Genomic DNA, 18,290 nt, shown 5'->3' with positions numbered 1-18,290 from the left:
CTTTGATCCATCTTGAGTTGATTTTTGTATAAGGCAAGAGATGAAGATCCACTTCCATTCTTCTACATGTGGCTTGCTAGTTTTTCCAACACCATTTGTTGAATAGGGTGTCCTTTCCCCACTTTATGTTTTTGTTTGCTTTGTTGAAGATCAGTTGGCTGTGAGTATTTGGCTTTATTTCTGGGTTCTCTGTTCTGTTCCATTGGTCTACCTACCTATTTTTATACCAGTAGCATAGTGTTTTGGTAACTGTAGCCTCGTAGTATAATTTGAAGTTGGGTAATGTGATGTCTCTAGATTTGTTCTTTTTGTTTAGTATTGCTTTGGCTGTGTGGGCTCATTTTTGGTTCCATATGAATTTTAGAATTGTTTTTTCCAGTTCTGTGAAGAATGATGATGGTATTTTGATGGAAATTACATTGAATCTGTAGATTGCTTTGGGCCATATGGTCGTTTTCACAATATTGATTATGCGTATCCATGAGCATGGGATATGTTTTCATTTGTTTGTGTCATCTATGATTGCTTTCAGCAGTGTTTTTTAGTTTTCCTTGTAGAGATCTTTCACTTCCATGGTTAAGTATATTCCTAAGTATTTTATTTTATTTTTTGCAGCTGGTGTAAAAGGGATGGAGTTCTTGATTTGATTCTCAGCATGGTCATTGTTGGTGTATAGCTGTGCTACTGATTTGTATACATTGATTTAGTATCCTGAAACTGCTGGATTTATTTATCAGGTCTAGGAGCTTTTTGGATGGTCTTTAAGTTTTTCTAGATATATAATCCTATCATCAACAAACAGCGACAGTTTGACTTCCTCTTTTTAAATTTGGATGCACTTTATTTCTTTCCCTTATCCAATTGCTCTGGCTACGACTTCCAGTACTGTGTTGAATAGAAGTGGTGAATGTGGGCATCCTTGTCTCGTTCCAGTTCTCAGGGAGAATGCTTTCAGCCTTTCCCCATTCAGTATGATGTTTGCTGTGGGTTTGTCATATATGGCTTTTATTACTTTGAGGTATGTTCCTTCTGTGCCAATTTTGTTGAGGGTTTTTATCATACAGGAATGCTGGATTTTATCGAATGCTTTTTCTGCATCTGGTGAGATGATCATATGATTTTTATTTTTAATTCTATTTATGTGATATATCACATTGACTTGGGTATGTTAAACCATCCCCGCGTCCCTAGTATTCAACCCACTTGATCATGATATATTATTATCTTTTTGATATGCTGTTGGATTCGGTTAGCTAATATTTTGTTGAGGATTTTTGCATCTGTGTTCATCAGGGATATTGGTTTGTAGTTTTCTTTTTTTGAGACAGCTAATTCTTTGTTGTGAGGGGCTGTCCTGTGCATCATAGAATGACCAGCAGCAGCAGCACTGACTGACAAACCAAAAATGTCTCCAGACATTGCCAAATGTCCCCTTGGGGGCAAAATTTCCATCTGTTAAGAACCATTGGCCTAATGCTTGGCACATAATAAGCGCTCAATAAATATTAGCACTGTGACTGCTATTATTATTTTTACAGTTTGAGTATCCCTTACCCAAAATGCTTGGGACCACAAGTATTTCAGATTTTAGGTTTTTTTGGATTTTGGAATATTTGCATTATACGTCCCAGTTTAGCACCTCTAATCTGAAATCTGAAATGCTCTAATGAGCATTTCTTTTGAGTGTCATAACAGCACACAAAAAAAGTTTCCAATTTTGGAGCTTTTGGAATTGGAGATACCCAACCTGTACCTTCTTGAATTGTTGAATTTTCTCCCATGTGCATTTGTTACTTTTATAATAATAAAAAAATACTCTCTTGATTGAGATGAAAAGTATCAAAGAGGAAAAAGCAATTAGTCTTCATCCAGGGGAACAATGTATAATGTGAAAAAATAATTGCCTAGCATTTATTGAGTGATTACCATGTGCTAGGTGCTGTGCTAAACAAAAACATACGTTATCTACCTTAATCTTCAACATCTCCTTGAGATAAGCACTTCTGTGCTCCTCCGCCCCCATTTTACAGATGAAGAAGGTAAGTCATTGAATAGTTAGGAATATTTCTCAGGAATGTGGTTGCTTTGGATGCATGTTGGTCTATAAGAAGTAAACATCTTATGTACTCTATGTGTGTGCGTGTGTGTGTGTGTGTGTATGTGTGATGAGGTCTCACTATTTTACCTGGGCTGGTCTTGAACTCCTGAGCTCAAGCAATCCTCCCGCCTTAGCCTCCTGAGGAGCTGGAATTACAGGCACATACTGTCACACCTAGTTATGATATTTTTAATACTCACATAAATCACAGAATTTTAGACCTAGAATAGATTTTAAGAGATTGTCTAAAAACTATTGTTTTATAGATGAAGAAACTGAGGCCCAAGGAAGTATCTTTACCAAAGAGACTTAATCATGTAATTAATGGAAGAACCTGGGGTAATTATTCTTTCTACTTCTCACTGTATTGTTACAAACTATAATATTACATTCTTTCCTTTCTTTCTTTTCTTTAATTTTTTTTTTTTTTGAGACAGAGTTTTGCTCTTGGTGCCCAGGCTGGAGTGCCATGGCACGATCTTGGCTCACTGCAACCTCCGCCTCCCAGGTTCAAGCGATTCTCCTGCCTCAGCCTCCTGAGTAGCTAGGATTACAGGCATGCGCCATCATGCCCAGCTAATTTTTTGTATTTTTGGTAGAGATGGGGTTTCTCTATGTTGGTCAGGCTGGTCTCGAACTCCTGACCTCGTGATCCACCCGCCTCAGCCTCCCAAAGTGCTGGGATTACAGGTGTGAGCCACTGCAGCCAGCCTCCTTTCTTCTGTTCTCCCTTGCATTGGAAATATTCTTATTTTTGCTAATTAAAAAAAATTAGGGCCTGGCATGGTGGCTCATGCCTGTAATCCCAATGCTTTGGGAGGCTAAGGTGGGAGGATCAGTTGAGGCCAGAAGTTCAAGACCAGCCTGGGCAACATAGAGACCCCCATCTCGTGTGTGTGTGTGTGTGTGTGTGTGTGTGTGTGTGTGTATACCTATATATGTATGTATTTATATATATTTGGTGTATGAAAGCTCCCTCCCCTTATAATTTTGCAGCTCTTTCAATAGTTTAGTCTTTATGTATATTTAAAATTCTTTTCTTTTATTTCGAGACAGGGTCTCTCTGTTGCCCCACCTGAAATGCAGTGGTGTGATCTCGGCTCACTGCAACCTCTGCCTCCTGTGCTCAAGTGATCCTCTCACCTCAGCCTCGAGAGTAGCTGGGACTACAGGCATGTGCCACCATGCCCAGCTAATTTTTGTATTTTTTGTAGGGACAAGGTTTCACTATGTTGCCCAGGATGGTCTCGAACTCCTGAGCTCAAATGATCCCCCTGCCTCAGCCTTCCAGAGTCCTGGGATTAAGAAGTGAGCCACCGTGCCCAGCCAGTTGTGTTTATTAAAAAAAAAAAAAATGCACAGCATTTTTAAAAATAGCAACACAACATTCCAGTGTATGGAAGAACCATTATTTCTTCAATCCTGTTACTATCGATAGACACATAGATTGCTTTTGACTTTTTGCTATTAGGAATGATGCTACTGTAAACCTGCTTGTAACTACATTCATGTGTTTAAATAAATTTCTGGCCTGATCTCTACTAAAAATACAAAAATTAGCCAGGCATGGTGGCACATGCCTATGGTCCCAGCTACTCGGGAGGCTGAGGCAGGAGAATCGCTTGAACCCAGGAAGGGGGAGGTTGCAGGCAGTGAGCCGAGGCCGCTCCATTGCACTCCAGCCTAGGCGACAGAGCGAGACTCCGTCTCCAATAAATAAATAAATAAATAAATAAAGTTGAATTTCTGAGTCTGAGAATAGGCATTTAACATTTCAAGAAATACAGAGAGAGAGAGAGAGAGAGACAGACAGAGAGAGAGAGAGATTGTTAGGGCCCACCTCCATCATTATAGCCTAACTGTATTGTCAGGGCTTGACTTATGAAACCTTTCCCAAGGTCTCCTCCATCTGCCTGCACATTCCCCTGCCTCACTGGATTATAGTTTACTTTTAGTTAGCTATTCTTAAGATTGATTTCTCTAAATGAAGCAGTAAATGTTGATTGAAATCTGTATTTTTAGAAAGAGATGAGGTCATGTTTAAGTACCGTTAGTCAATATTTGTTGATTATATGTTTACCTGGGAAAACCCTGTAAATGAAATGCAGATTACCTTTTACTTATTGGTTTAAAGTCCATCATAGGAATGAATGAATTCAGTGTTCCCTATTGGCAGGTAAGAGCAGTAAGGAAGGGGTAGAAGGAATTAATATTTATTATGCGCTTATATGGCTGATGCTGAACTAGGTGAATGTATGTGATGTTTAATTTTCACAGCAACTCTAAGATGTAGGTATAGTCATCCACTTTTAATAGATAAAGAAACTGAGGCTCATAAAATTTGCCTAATAACCACTGATAATAAGTGACAAAGCCCAAGTCTTTGCTCAGTTTAAGGACCCAATTGTGTAAATAAGTAGTGGTTAGGCCCCTCAACTAGTACACAGAAATTTCCTAAATGAGGAGTGCAGCCATATTATTTTGATGACATGAGCTGTCCTATGTACCTAACCATCATTTCTAATGTTTGCTTATTGTATATAATTCACAAATTTCCAAAAGGATCTAGGGTGGTTTTAAAAAAATACTTATGTGGAGACATAGAATTCAAGTATGATTGCTACAAATGTGTTTTTTCCCCAGTCTCAAGAGGAACACCTTCTTTTCTGAATACCCTGTACATCTGGGAACACACTTTCCTATCCTGTCTGCTACTCCCTCTGTGGGGAGCTGGCAGGGAAGCAAGGATTCTCCCCTGTGGGAAAGGCCTGAGCCCCACCCACAGCAGTGAATCATCTCAGTCCTTGCTGCAGGTTGCTGCTTAAAGTTTGCCACACACGTCCTGGAGCTTACCTTCACGAATTCACCCAGGGTGTTGTTCCTCCGATAGCTCTCTTATATAAGATCACAAAAAGTCTTTTCTTAATAAAAAGGTTGTCTTCTTTGATATTATGCATCTATGCTTTTAAAAAAAAAGTTTTTCTTTTTAAATGTTCATCTTCCCACTCAGGCCGTCACCGATGGGTTGTATATACTACTGAAATGAATGGCAAAAACACATTCTGGGATGTGGATGGAAGCATGGTGCCTCCTGAATGGTAAGCGAAGACATTTTATTTGTCTTTCTTTTTTTTCTTTTTTGAGACAGGGTCCCACTCTGTCACCCAGGCTGGAGTGCAGTGACACGATCATGACTCATGTCAGCTTTGACCTCCCAGGCTCAAGTGATCCTCCCACATCAGCCTCCCTAGTAGCTGGGACTACAGGCCCATGCCATCTCACCCGGATAATTTTTGTTTTGTTTTTAAATTTGTTTGTTTGTTTCTTTTTTGAGACAGAGTCTCATTCTGTCGCCCAGGCTGGAGTACAGTGCTACAAACTTGGCTCACTGCAACCTCCGCCTCCTGGGTTCAAGCGATTCTCCTGTCTTAGCCTCCCGAGAGCTGGGACTACAGGTGTGAGCCACCACGCCTGGCTAATTTTGTATTTTTAGTAGAGACAGGGTTTCACTGTGTTGGCCAGGCTGGTCTCGAACTCCTGACCTCAGGTGATCCATCCACCTCGGCCTCCTAAAGTGCTGGGATTACAGGTGTGAGCCAGCGTGCCTGGCCTGTTTTTTTTTTTTTTTTTTTTTTTTTTGAGACAGAGTCTCACTCTGTTGCCCAAGCTAGAGTGCAGTGGCATGATCTTGGCTCACTGCAACCTCTGACTCCCAGGTTCAAGCAGTTCTCCTGCCTCAGCCTCCCGAGTAGCTGGGACTATAGGCTCATGCCACCACGCCTGGCTGATTTTTGTATTTTTAGTAGAGATGGGGTTTCGCCATTTTGGCCAGGCTGGTCTTGAACTCCTGACCTCTGGTGATCCACCCGCCTCGGCCTCTCAAAGTGCTGGGATTACAGGCATGAGCCACTGCACTTGGCCTAATTTTTGTATTTTTTATAGAAATGCGATTTCGCCATGTTGCCCAGGCTGGCCTCAAACTCCTAGGCTCAAGTGATCCACCCACCTCGGCCTCTCAAAGTGCTGGGATTATAGGCCTGAGCCACCATGCCCAGCTTTTATTTATTTTTTTTAGTTGAAATGGGATCTTGCTATGTTGCCCAGGCTGGAACTCCTGGGCTCAAGCAATACTCTCACCTCAGCCTTCCAAGTAGCTGAGATTATAAGCACGAGCCACCATGCCTGGTTCATTTTATTTTATTTAACTTGGCAATATTTATTTCATTACAAAAATATTTATTGAATATCTCTCTATAAAGCAGTCAGTGGTGTTCTTCTGAAAGTATCTGTTCTATTTACATTGAGTGCATAATAAGTTACCCTTAAATTTAGTGGCTTAAAACAACAGCTATTTCTCTCTCCATAGTTTTTTTTTGGGTCAGGAGTTCAGACAAGATAAAACGAGGGTGGCTAGTCTCTGCTCCTAGATGTCTGATGTCTGGAGCCTCAGCTGGAAGACTCCAAGTCTGGACACTGGAATCATCTGAAAACTTGTTCACTTAGTATCTGGCATTTATTGCTGGCTGTCAGCTGGGGGTGTAATTGGGCCTGTGGGTTGGAACACCTTCCTGTTGCCTGGGCTGACACAGGCAAGTGCTCTGAGAGAGTGAGCTAGGCAGGAACCATATTGCCTTATCTAACTTAGTCTTGCAAATTGTCCAGTGTCACTTTCATATTCCATTGATTGAGGCAATTAGAAAGCTCCACCCAAGTTCTACATGAGAAAACATGAACCTATCTCTTGATGGAGTCATATCAACATCACAGTATATATTGGGATGTATAATGGTGTGGCTGTCTTGGAAAAACAATATGCCATAGTATCACCTGTCTGGGTGAAGCGAAAGGTGAAAAGAACTTTGGCTGTAATCTTATCTGGCAGTTTGACTTTAAGCAATTTCCTTAACCTCTCTGGGGCTTAGTCTCATTGTCTATAAAATGAGAGCCCTAAAATTCCTTAGGTCTCTAAAATTTGTATGACTTTATAATACGCATATTTTGAAATGAAATTCTAAATGCTCACTTGAATTGCCAAATTTTGCATGACGTATTTCAAAGCAAAGTACTTATATCTGTTTCATAGATGGCTGAAATAATACCATACAGTTGATATACAATTAAACTCTGGAGCTCCTTTCCAGTGGTCTAGAAAATTTCACCCAAAAACTAGAAATAAGTATATCTGGTGGGCTGTGACATTTTATTTTAATTGAATTTGATCATCAGAGCTAGTTTTGGGCTGTCTTCAGTAGAAAGTGGGATAATCTCAGTGTATTTGCCTCTGTTCTAAAGAGTCACTTGGAAACCCAGATATGTGACATAAGTGAGTGAAGTGCAGCTATGAAACAATAGGACGTAGTGGAGACTGCAGTGAACTGAAAAGTACAGACTTGTCAAAGAGGGCAGGAGGCTTATTCAGCAACCTGCAGTTCCATCAGGTGAGAATTCTGCGAAGGGTTTCTGGATGATTTTTCAAAGGTGGACATCTGTATTTATTTGTGAGACTTCTTGTTTTTTCTTGCTTTTTTTTTTTTTTTGAGATAGAGTCTCACTCTGTCGCCCAGGCTGAGTGCAGTGGCACCATCTTGGCTCACTGCAACTTCCGCCTCCCAGGTTCAAGCAATTCTCCCACCTCAGCCTCTCAAGTAACTGGGACTACAGGTGCCTGCCACCATGCCTGGCTAATTTTTGTACTTTTACTACAGACAGGTTTCACCATGTTGGCCAGGCTGGTCTTGAACTCCTGGCCCCAAGTGATCCACCCACTTTGGCCTCGCAAAGTGTAGGGATTACAGGCATGAGCCACTGCACTGGGTCAGTTCTTTTTTTTTTTTTTTTTTCAATTAATTTTTAAAAATATTTGACATTTTAAATACAGCATTATCTAGCAGAACTTTTCACAATGACGGAAGTGTTCTTTATCTGCCCTGTCCAATAGGGTAACCACTTGCCACATGTGGCCCAGAACATTTTATTATTATTAATATTATTATTATTTTGAGATGGGGACACTCTATTGCCCAGGCTGGAGAGCAATGGCACAATCAGTCGCGACTTCCTGGGCTCAAGTGATCCTCCTGCCTCAGCCCCCTGAGTAGCTGGGACTACAGGCATGTGGCACCATGCCCAGCTAATTTTTTTGTATTTTTAGTACAGATGAGGTTTCGCCATGTTGCCCAGGCTGGTCTCAAACTCCTGGACTCAAATGATTCGCCAACCTCTGCCTCCCAAAATACTGGGATTAGAGGCATGAGCCACCACACCTGGCCTTTCTAGAGCACTTTAAAATGTGGATAATGCAACAGAGGACATTTTAAAATTTTTATTTAAGATAAGTAGGCTACTCAATTGGACAGAACAGTTTGTTTGTTTTTCAAATACTGTGAGCTAAGCAAAACATATTTGTACTGTACATTTTTGCTGAGCTATAACCAGATTTCAACCCCTGTTCTACTACTTGGACTAATTGTGAGCACTGACTGTGTCAGTGATGTAATCTGAAGAATATGATAATGGATAATGTCTTTAAAAGCTCACTGGGGCTTGGTGTGGTGGCTCATACCTGTAGTCCCAGCACTTTGGAAGGCTGAGGCATGAGGCTCGCTTGAGGCCAGAAGTTTGAGACCAGCCTGGGCAACATAACAAGGCCTCATCTCTATAAATAAAAAAAGTTTTAGAAAATTAGCCAGGCATGGTTGTACATGCCTGTAGTTCCAGCTACTTGGGAGGCTGAGGTGGGAGGATCCCTTGAGCCCAGGGGTTTGAGGTTGCAAGGAGGTATGATTGCACCACTGTACTCCAGCGTGGGTGACAGAGTGAAACCCTGTCTCTGAATAAAAAAAGCTCTTTGGTTCTTAACGTGAGAAAGCAGCACTGATTAGGAGCTTTCTCATGCTACATCATTTGGGGATTGCTGTTGCACTCTTTTTAGTGGGAAATAACAACTTGTGGTTCCGTTAAGGTCTGAGGAGCTGTGGGGTTTTTTTGGTTTTTTTTTCCACATTCTATGTCTCTTTATTTTTTTCCTTCAACTTTTATTCTAAGCTCCAGGGTACATGTGCAGGATGTTCAGGTTGACATAGGTAAACATGTGCCATGGTGGTTTGCTGCACAGATCATCCTATCACCTAGGTATTAAGCCCAGCATGCATTGAGCTTTGGTTTTAGGTTTAGAACCATCAACCTTCTCCAAAGGGGCATTCTATATGTTAGGAGGACTATTTGAGACCAAGGTGTCAACATGGTATTCAGGCTTTAGGAGCTGAGGTGTCCTGGTTTTTGTTAACTGAGAGATTGTTTCTTGGGTGGAATTGGTCCTGGGAGGCTATGGAAGGCATGTGAGCCGTCTTATTCAGATTGACATCTACCTGCTTCAAAATGTTCATCTAACATTGGTGCTCAGGGGCCACATTTTGGGAGATGAGGGGTAGGGGTGTGATTTCAATTACGTGCGATTAATTATGTTTAAAATTATAAAATAGTAAAAACCTGAAAAGCTAAAAGTTCTATTCAGTGGAGCAAGTCCTTTTATTTGATCTGAGACCACATGAAAATGAAGCTAAGAGCTGTAGAAGATCACTCCAGCAGGTGCCTGAGGGCAAGTGAGGATTCAAAGCTGCATTTCTTTGTGGAGAGGAGCCTCCTAAGGTCTGAGTACCTTTGATGACCCTTATTTGTATGGGAAGCTTCACGGCTTGTGATGAATCTTTTTAGGGAGAAATGGTGTTGAACAAGCTTAGCTGTTTGTTTCTCAAACCCCTCTTTGTTGACCGTGACACACTGTGGAATTCTAAATCTGTGGATTCTTACCTTTGATTCATGAATAAATTTGATGTTGGGTTGATATATCTCTAATTAGAGAGCTAGGTATTATCACGTGTAGAGAGTAATTGTACAGATACAATTTATCATCCCTATTCAAATAACTATTTAGTACCTACCAGGTGCCAAGAACCTGGGGTAAAGCAGTGAATAAAACAAGGTCCTTGTTTTCATAGGGGAAGGCAGAAAAACATCCTTTATATAATTGTGGTAATGAAAAATGCAAGGAAGATAATATGAAGCTGGGCCTCACAGGGGAATCAAGAGCAATGGGAAGGGTCAGGTGGCTGTTTTATACAGCAGTTAGAGAAAGCTTCTTTGAGAAAGTGACATTTGAGGAAAGACGTAGAAGCGGGGAGAAAGCGTTCCAGGCAGAGGGAACCACAGGTGCAAAGGCTGTATGTTTGAGATGTATTGCTTGGTCTGTTCAAAGAACAGCAGTATGGCCAGTTTGGCTGGAATGGAATGAGTGAGGGGAAGATGTTAAGAAACGAGGTAGGAGAAATAGCTAGGGCCCAAATCATGTAGATGTTGTAAGATGAAAGGTTCTTGTATCAGCTCGAACCCCGAGAGTGTATCAGCAGACAACATGGCAGTGTGGAGCAACACACTGTTTTAATGAGCGCCTGGGTGCAGGCGGGCTGATGCCTAAAATGGCGTTAGCACCAAATGAGGATGGGGCAGGGGTTTTATAGTCTCCTGTAAACAGGAAGTGTCTTAGTCTGATGTAACTGCTATGTAGTACCTGGACGGCCTGCCCCTCAATCTTCAAGGGGGTATGTGTCTTTCGGCCAGCTCTCTTCCTGCTTCTGCTGTCTTGCTGACCCACGCTGCTGGCCCAAGCTTGGGACTGGGCCTGAGAAGGGAGGAGTTATTCATCTCTTCAAGCTTTCAGGCCTCAGGGAGAATCTTTCAGTAAGCCATGGTACATACTTCGGCTTTTCGTCTGAATTTATTTGGAAGTCACTGGAAGGTAAGATAGGGTGTGATCTGATTTACAGTTTTTTAACATTTGGAATAATCCCAAACTTTCAGAATCATTACTAATATTTTAATAAAAGTAAGTTGCCAAATTGATGCCCCATCACTCCTGAATACTTTAGTGTGTACGTCTTGCAAACAAGAACATTGTCCTACATAACCACAATATGACCATAAATATCAGGAAAGTAACAAAGATACACTATGAAAGGGAGGCAAAATTTTACCCTTATCTTCTTAGGGCTTTTTGGTTGGGCTTGAGAATTAAAGACATGTTAACAGGAGAAAAGCATACAAGTTTATTTAATATAAGAGTTCCGTGATGTGGAGCCCTCATAAGGGATGAAGACCCAAAGATGCAGTTCATGTTGAACACTTAGATACTGAATTGGACAAGGAGTAGAACACTGAAAATGAGAAGACAAAGGGACTTGGGCTTGAGTAGGTTAATTGGGTGGAGAAGTGACTAAGAAGATAAAAGTTAATTTAACAAAGTTTGTGCAGATTTCCCTTGACCTCAATTTCCTGTCCTTGATGTAGAATGATAGTTTCCTTCTGGTATAGGGAGGATATCTTTGATGTGGGAATTTTTTCTCCTGCTTTCAGAAAGAAAAAGGCCATATTATTCTTGTGCCTGCTGTTTTTCTTTACCTTTTTTTTTTTTTTTTTTTTTTTTTGAGACAAGGTCCTGCTCTGTCACCCAGGCTGGAGTGCAGTGGTACAGTCTGCAGCCTCGACCTCCTGGGCTCAAATGATCCTCCTATCTCAGCCTCCCAAGTAGGTGGGATTACAGGCGTGTGCCACTACACCTGGCGAATTTTTGTATTTTAAGTAGAGACGGGGTTTCACCATGTTGGCCAGGCTGGTCTTGAACTCCTGGCCTCAAGTGATCTGCCTACCTCGGCCTCCCAAAGTGCTGAGATTACAGGCATGAGCCACCACACCCAGCCGTGCCTGCTGTTGTTCAAGTGCCTTTAACTCAGCATAGTCCATATGCCAGAGCTGCATATTTTGGAGCAGCGTGTTCTGAACTTCAGCCACTCAGGTTTCGTCAGTTGTCCCAACAGTGTCCTTTATAGAGAGATCCAGTCACACATTTCATATGGATCTCAAGTTCTTTAGTCTCCTTCACACTTGATTGGTTCCTCAACTTTTCTGTGATTTTCATGACCTTGACGCTTTTGAAAATTACTTGACAGTTATATTGTTGAAGGTCCCTCAGTGAGTTTGTTGAATGTTTCCTCATGACTAGGTTCAGGCTATGCTTCTGTGACATTCCTGTCACTGAAGCCATGTTTTTCTTGTTGCACTCTATTAAGTAGCAGCTGATTTGTTTTTGTCCTATTATTAATGAAAACCTCTATCACGTGATTAAGGGGTCTGCCGGTTTTCTCCATTCTAAAGTTACTAATTTTCCCTTTGAAATTAATTAGCATTTTGTGGGGAGACACTTTGAGGTTATGTAAGTATCCCCTTACTCATCAAAGCTTTAATTCATTATTTGTATCTGTATCAACTCCTATTTTAATCAATGGGTTATAATCCATTGCTTTAAATGGTTCTTTTATTGTTCAAATTGGGCTCAGTTTGACTAGTTGGAACCCATTCAAGCTGCATTTGGAGTTCTTTGGAGGTTTTTAGAGGGGAGGGGTTCTCAGTTTTTAAAAATATTTTATTTGAGATAGGGTCTCACTCTGTCGCCCAGGCTGAGTGCACTGGTGCTTTCACAGCTCACTCCAGCCTCAACCTCCTGGGCTTAAGCCATCCTCCTGCCTCAGCCTCCCAAGTAGCTGGGACTACAGGGGTGCATCACCACAACCTGCTGTTTTTTTTTTAGGAGATAGGGGTCTCACAGTGTTGCCCAGGCTAAAATTTTATTTTTAACTGACAAATAATAATTGTATATATTTGTGGGGGTACAATATGATGTTTTGATACATGTTTACATTGTGGAATGATTAAATCAAGCCAATTAATAAATCAATTACCTCACATACTTATCATTTTTTTGTGGTAAAAACACTTAAAATTATTTTAGCAATTTCCAAATATACAGTGAATTATTATTTATTACAGTCACCATTCTGTGCAGTAGAGCACTAAAGCTTAGTCCTCCTAACTGAAATTTTATACTCTTTTATCAACATCTCCTCTTTCTTATACTCTCCACTCCTCCTGCCCGTGGTAACCACCATTCTACTCTGCTTGTTTTGTTTTTTTTTTTTTCTTTTGAAGACAGGGTCTTGTTCTGTCTCCCAGGCTGGAGTTCAGTGGCACATTAATAGCCCACTACAGCTTCAATATGCTATGCTCAAGCGATCTTCCCACCTCAGCCTCCTGAGTAGCTGAGACTAGCTAATTTATTTATTTATTTATTTATTTAGAGACAGAGTTATGCTCTTGTCGCCCAGACTGGGATGCAGTGACGTGATCCCAGCTCACTGCAACCTCTGCCTCCCGGGTTCAAGCGATTCTCCTGCCTCAGCCTCCTGAGTAGCTAGGATTACAGGTGCGCACCACCATGCCCAGCTAACTTTTGTATTTTTAGTAGAGACGGGGTTTCACCATGTTGGCCAGGCTGGTCTCAAATTCCTGACCTCAGGTGATCTGTCCGCCTCGGCCTCCCAGAGTGCTGGGATTACAGGTGTGAGCCACTGTGCCTGGCCTATTTTTATTTTTAGTAGAGGTGAGGTCTTGCTGTGTTGCACAGTCTGATCTGGTTTCCCTGATGATTAGTGACAATGAGCATTTTTTTCATATAGCTGTTGACCATTTGTATGTCTTCTGAGAAATGTCTAGGTACTTTGTCCCTGCCAACCGCTTTTTTTTTTTTTTTTTTGAGATGGAGTCTTGTTCTGTCTCCCAGGCTGGAGTGCAGTGGCGTGATCTCGGCTTACCGCAAGCTCCACCTCCCAGGTTCACGTCATTCTCCTGCCTCAGCCTCCTGAGTAGCTGGGACTACAGGCGCTGACCACCATGCCCAGCTAAATTTTTTGTATTTTTTTAGTAGAGACGAGGTTTCACCATGTTAGCCAGGATTGTGTTGATCTCCTGACCTCGTGATCTACCCACCTCGGCCTCCCAACGTGCTGGGATTACAGGCGTGAGCCACTGCGCCCGGCCTACCAACCACTTTTTTTAAAGATAGGGTCTCGCTATGTTGCCCAGGCAAAAGTACAGTGGTGTGACCATGGCTTACTGCAGCCCTGACCTCCTGGGCTCAAGCAATCCTTCCACCTCAGCCTCCTAAGTAGCTGGAACTGCAGCCATGTGCCACCATGCCCGACTAATTTAAAACTTTTTTTTATAAAAACACAGTCTCCCTATGTTACCCAGGCAGGTCTGTAACTCCTGGCCTCAAATAATCCTCCCACCTTGGCCTATCAAAATGCTGGGATTACAGGCATGAGCCATCATGCCCAGCCACTTTGCTTTTATTTTATTTTATTTTATTTTATCTTATGTTATGTTATGTTATGTTATGTTATGTTATGTTAATTTTAATTTTTGAGATAGAATCTCGCTCTGTTGCCAGGCTGGAGTGCAGTGGTGTGATCTTGACTCACTGCAACCTCTGCTTCCCAGGTTCAAGTGATTCTCCTGCCTCAGCCGCCCGAGTAGCTGGGATTACAGGCGTGTGCTACCATGCCCAGCTAATTTTTGTATTTTTAATAGAGATGGGGTTTCACCATGTTGGCCAGGATGGTGAGTTTTTTTAATTCCATATATATATATTATATATATATGGGTTTTTTGTTGTTTTTTTTTTTTTTTTTGGCTATTAGCATTAGAGGGGGTCATTTTGAAAAGTCTTCATCATTCTTGGAGCACCTTCTTACTTTCTGACATGAGGTGTTCCAGGTTCATCTTAGAGTTTCTCTGTTCCAGCCTTGGAGACAGCCATTTCTCTGAGGAGCCCTGTGTTTGTTTGCTTTTTTTTGTTGTTTTTTTGTTTCTTTGGAGACGGAGTTTCACTCTTACTGCCCAGGCTGAAGTGCAATGGCGCAATCTCAGCTCAACCGCAACCTCCGCCTCTGGGTTCAAGCAATTCTCCTGCGTCAGCTGGTCTTGAACTCCCAACCTCAGGTGATTGACCCACCTTGGCCTCCCAAAGTGCTGGGATTACAGGCATGAGCCACCACACCCGGCCGTTTGCTTGTTTTTTAGTGGAGAGTGGTATTAGAAACTAAGGTATGAATGTCAGATGTGCTCATCATTATTGGAATGTCAGTGCTTCCAGGCCTTCTCAGTGGACAAGCTAGGAAACATGGGTAATGATTGTGTGTCCCCACCAGTACCACTGACGGCAGTCCAGCACTACAGTTTACACTCCAGTTTTCTCCCTTTCCACATTTATAGCTGGTTTCTTCTTAATATAGTTATTTGATCAATTCCACTGTGTGTAACTAAGTTCCCATTGCTGCCCTCTCATCCCCCCTCCCCCACTGGACTTCCTCCTTACCCTATTTTGCCTCCAGCACCCCAAACCAGCTTGCCACCCTCCCCTCTCCTTGTGTGGACAGGCTCTTCTCCCCACAAAGGCTCTGACACATCTTGCTGGGCTACCGCAACATTCTCCCTCGCATACCAAGTGCAGATGTCTACATTCCTCGGGCCCACTTAATGACTTTTGCACTCTGATTTACATTTTTAAAGCATCTCTGTGGTTGCTGTGAAGAATAAAGGAAGGAGGCAAGGCAAGTGTGGAAGCAGGCTACTCACTTAAGAAGCTGTTGTAAGTCATGGCCTAGGCTGTTGGTGGGGTTGGACTAGGGTGCTAGTGATGCAGGTTGTGAGATTTGGGATCGTATTAGTTGTCTATACTGTGGAACAAGTTATCCTAAACTTAGCTTAAGACAGTAAATGTTATCTCACAGCAATTTGAGTGTAGCTTAGCTGGGTGCCTCAGGCTCAGGGTCTCACAAGGTTACAGCTGAGATCTTCTCTGAGGCTGCTGTGCTCTCAAGGTTTGACTTGGGAAGGACCCACTGCCACACTTACTCATGTGGCTGTAGACAGACCTCAGAAGATTTGCTTCCCAGCTCATTCAGTAGACCTCTGCACAGGCCGCCTCTTGACATGGCGTCTGGCTTCCCCAGACCAAGGTGGAAGGCACAGTCTTTTTAAACCTCATCTAGGAAGTGATATCCCATACTTCAGTTGTCTATTTATTAGAAGCAAGTCAATCAGTCCAGCCACACTTAAAATGAGGGTATTATACAAGGGTGTGAATACCAGGAGGCAGTGATCGTTGGAGGCCCTCTTAGAGGGTGCCAAGTAAGATGGGGTCAGCAGGAGTTGCTGATTGATTGGCTTTTGAGAGAAAAACCAGTCAAGGATGACTTCAAGATTTTTGGCCTGAACTACTAGAGGTACAGTTACTGAGATAGGGAAGAGTGGAGTAGGGGGAGCAGGTTTAGAAGAGGTAGTCTACGTTAAGTATGAGAAGCTTGATAGACGACCACGTGAGAAGGTGAGTAGACAGTTGAAAACTAGCCTGTTGGTTAGGCTAGAGATTGATGCTGGAGATAGGATTTTGGTTTGATTTTATCTAGTGTAGTATTCAACTTAACTTTATAAATTAAGGGTTAGGAGAATATGACCTTCAGTTAAATGCCTAGCTCTGTTATCCTGGAAACCAGATAAAATTGTTTTAACAGTATTGCAATATAAAATCGACCTCTGATTGGGAAATTGCCTCTGGATTGAGAGGAATTAGAAATGCCTGGTGAGTGCTGCTGCTCTTAGAACTGGCATGACCCTGTGGGAAAGGGAATCCTGAAGCTATGCCTTTGGAGTTATTAGAGACGTTGGCTCTGGTGGAGCGTAAAGCTTTGAAGTTAGGGCAGCTCCTGCACCTGCCTCATGATGCTCTCATCTCCCTTGAGCCTGAGCTGTGTCATCTAGGGAGTTAAAGAAAATAGCTTCTGGGCCGGGCGCGGTGGCTCACACACAGCACCTTGGGAGGCCAAAGCAGGCAGATCATGAGGTCAGGAGATCGAGACCATCTTGGCTAACACTGAAAACCCGTCTCCACTTAAACTACAAAAAAAAAATTAGCCGGGCCTAGTGGCGGTCGCCTGTAGTCCCAGCTACTTGGGAGGCTGAGGCAGGAGACTGGCATGAACCTGGGAAGCAGAGCTTGCAGTGAGCCGAGATCACACCACTGCACTCCAGCCTGGGCAACAGAGAGACTCTGTCTCAAAAAAAAAAAAAAAAGAAAAGAAAAAGAAAATAGCTTCTGGACGGCTGGGTGAGCTGTCACTTGCATGAACAACTGCACAGACTCCCAGGGAGAGGAACATCTGATGCTGCCCAGCTGGCAAGCTGTGATTCCTGTCCTCTGTCCTGAGTTCTCAGGTGCCAAGTGTGGCCTATGATAGTCTTATGAGTCTGTTCAGTAGCTGCATAATCTCACCTAGGGAAAGATTTCCCTTAGAGACATTAGTGTTTTGGATAGAATCTTAGTCAGTTTCTCTGTTTCATTTAATGTTCTCTAATCTTATGGGAAACATTAGAAATCCTGTGGAAAAATGAGCTCATTTTATCTCTCTGGTCTAAAGGCCTTCACTTCTTTGAATCTACCAGCCACCAGTAAAGGCTGCTAAGTCCACCAGTACAAAAACAAAAGATGGTGGTGCAAACTTCTCGGACGGGCAGTTGAGCTACACGTGCCTTGAAAATAAGAAACGGATTGCCTAGAACCTAACACAGTCTGCTTACAAACTTGATTCATTCAACGAATATATATTGAGCACCCCCCTATATGTCAGGCCTTGATGGGTTTATATATTCACAGTGGTGAGTGAAATATGTATGGTCTTTGTTCTCTTGTAGTTTATAGGCACTTAATGAATACTAGTACTAATACTGTGTTCTAATTTAGTGTCTTTTTTTACAGTACCTTCATTTTCCTATATGTTTTATTCTCTTATGGGATCAGCAACAAGATATTAATTTCTTCTTCAGGAATTTATATTTAATTTGATTGAGTAGAATACCCTGAAAGTATTTAAGTAGATAACAAATAACATTTTATTTTATTTTGAGGCAGTGTCTCGCTCTATCACCCAGGCTGGAGTTCAGTGGTACGATCTTGGCTTACTGCAGCCTCGACCTCCTGGGCTCAAGCCATCCTCCTGCCTCAGCACCCGGAGTAGCTGGGGCTACAGGCACGGGCCACCATGCCCGGCTACTGTTTGTATGTATGTATGTATGTATGTATTTAGTAGAGACAGTGTTTTGCCATGTTGCCCAGGCTGGTCTCAAACTCCTGGGCTCAAGCTATCCACCTGCCTTGGCCTCCCAAAGTGTTGACATTACAGGTGTGAACTACCGTGCCCAGCTCAAGTACTATTCTATACTACTTTTTCTTTCTTTTTTTTTCTCT

The 18,290-nt window shown here is 42.3% G+C and overlaps 1 protein-coding gene across 2 annotated transcripts in view; it reads left to right on the top strand.

Moving 5' to 3' along the window:
- NDUFA12 (NADH:ubiquinone oxidoreductase subunit A12) overlaps positions 1-18,290 on the top strand; it is a 37,664-nt gene that overhangs the window by 4,741 nt on the left and 14,633 nt on the right. The window contains exon 4 of one of the 2 annotated variants that reach the window (XM_003808262.4): positions 5,109-5,196. The exons of the other annotated variant lie outside the window; for it this stretch is intronic. Within the exon in view, the coding sequence (XP_003808310.1) occupies positions 5,109-5,196 (88 nt within the window). The remainder of the gene's footprint in view (positions 1-5,108; positions 5,197-18,290) is intronic. 2 annotated transcript variants of the gene reach the window in all.

This window comes from Pan paniscus, chromosome 10 (genome assembly GCF_029289425.2).
Source record: "Pan paniscus chromosome 10, NHGRI_mPanPan1-v2.0_pri, whole genome shotgun sequence".
NCBI classification, from domain to species: Eukaryota; Metazoa; Chordata; class Mammalia; order Primates; family Hominidae; genus Pan; species Pan paniscus.
The sequence above is the reverse complement of the archived record's forward strand: the minus strand, read 5'-3'. Positions and strand labels throughout refer to the sequence as shown.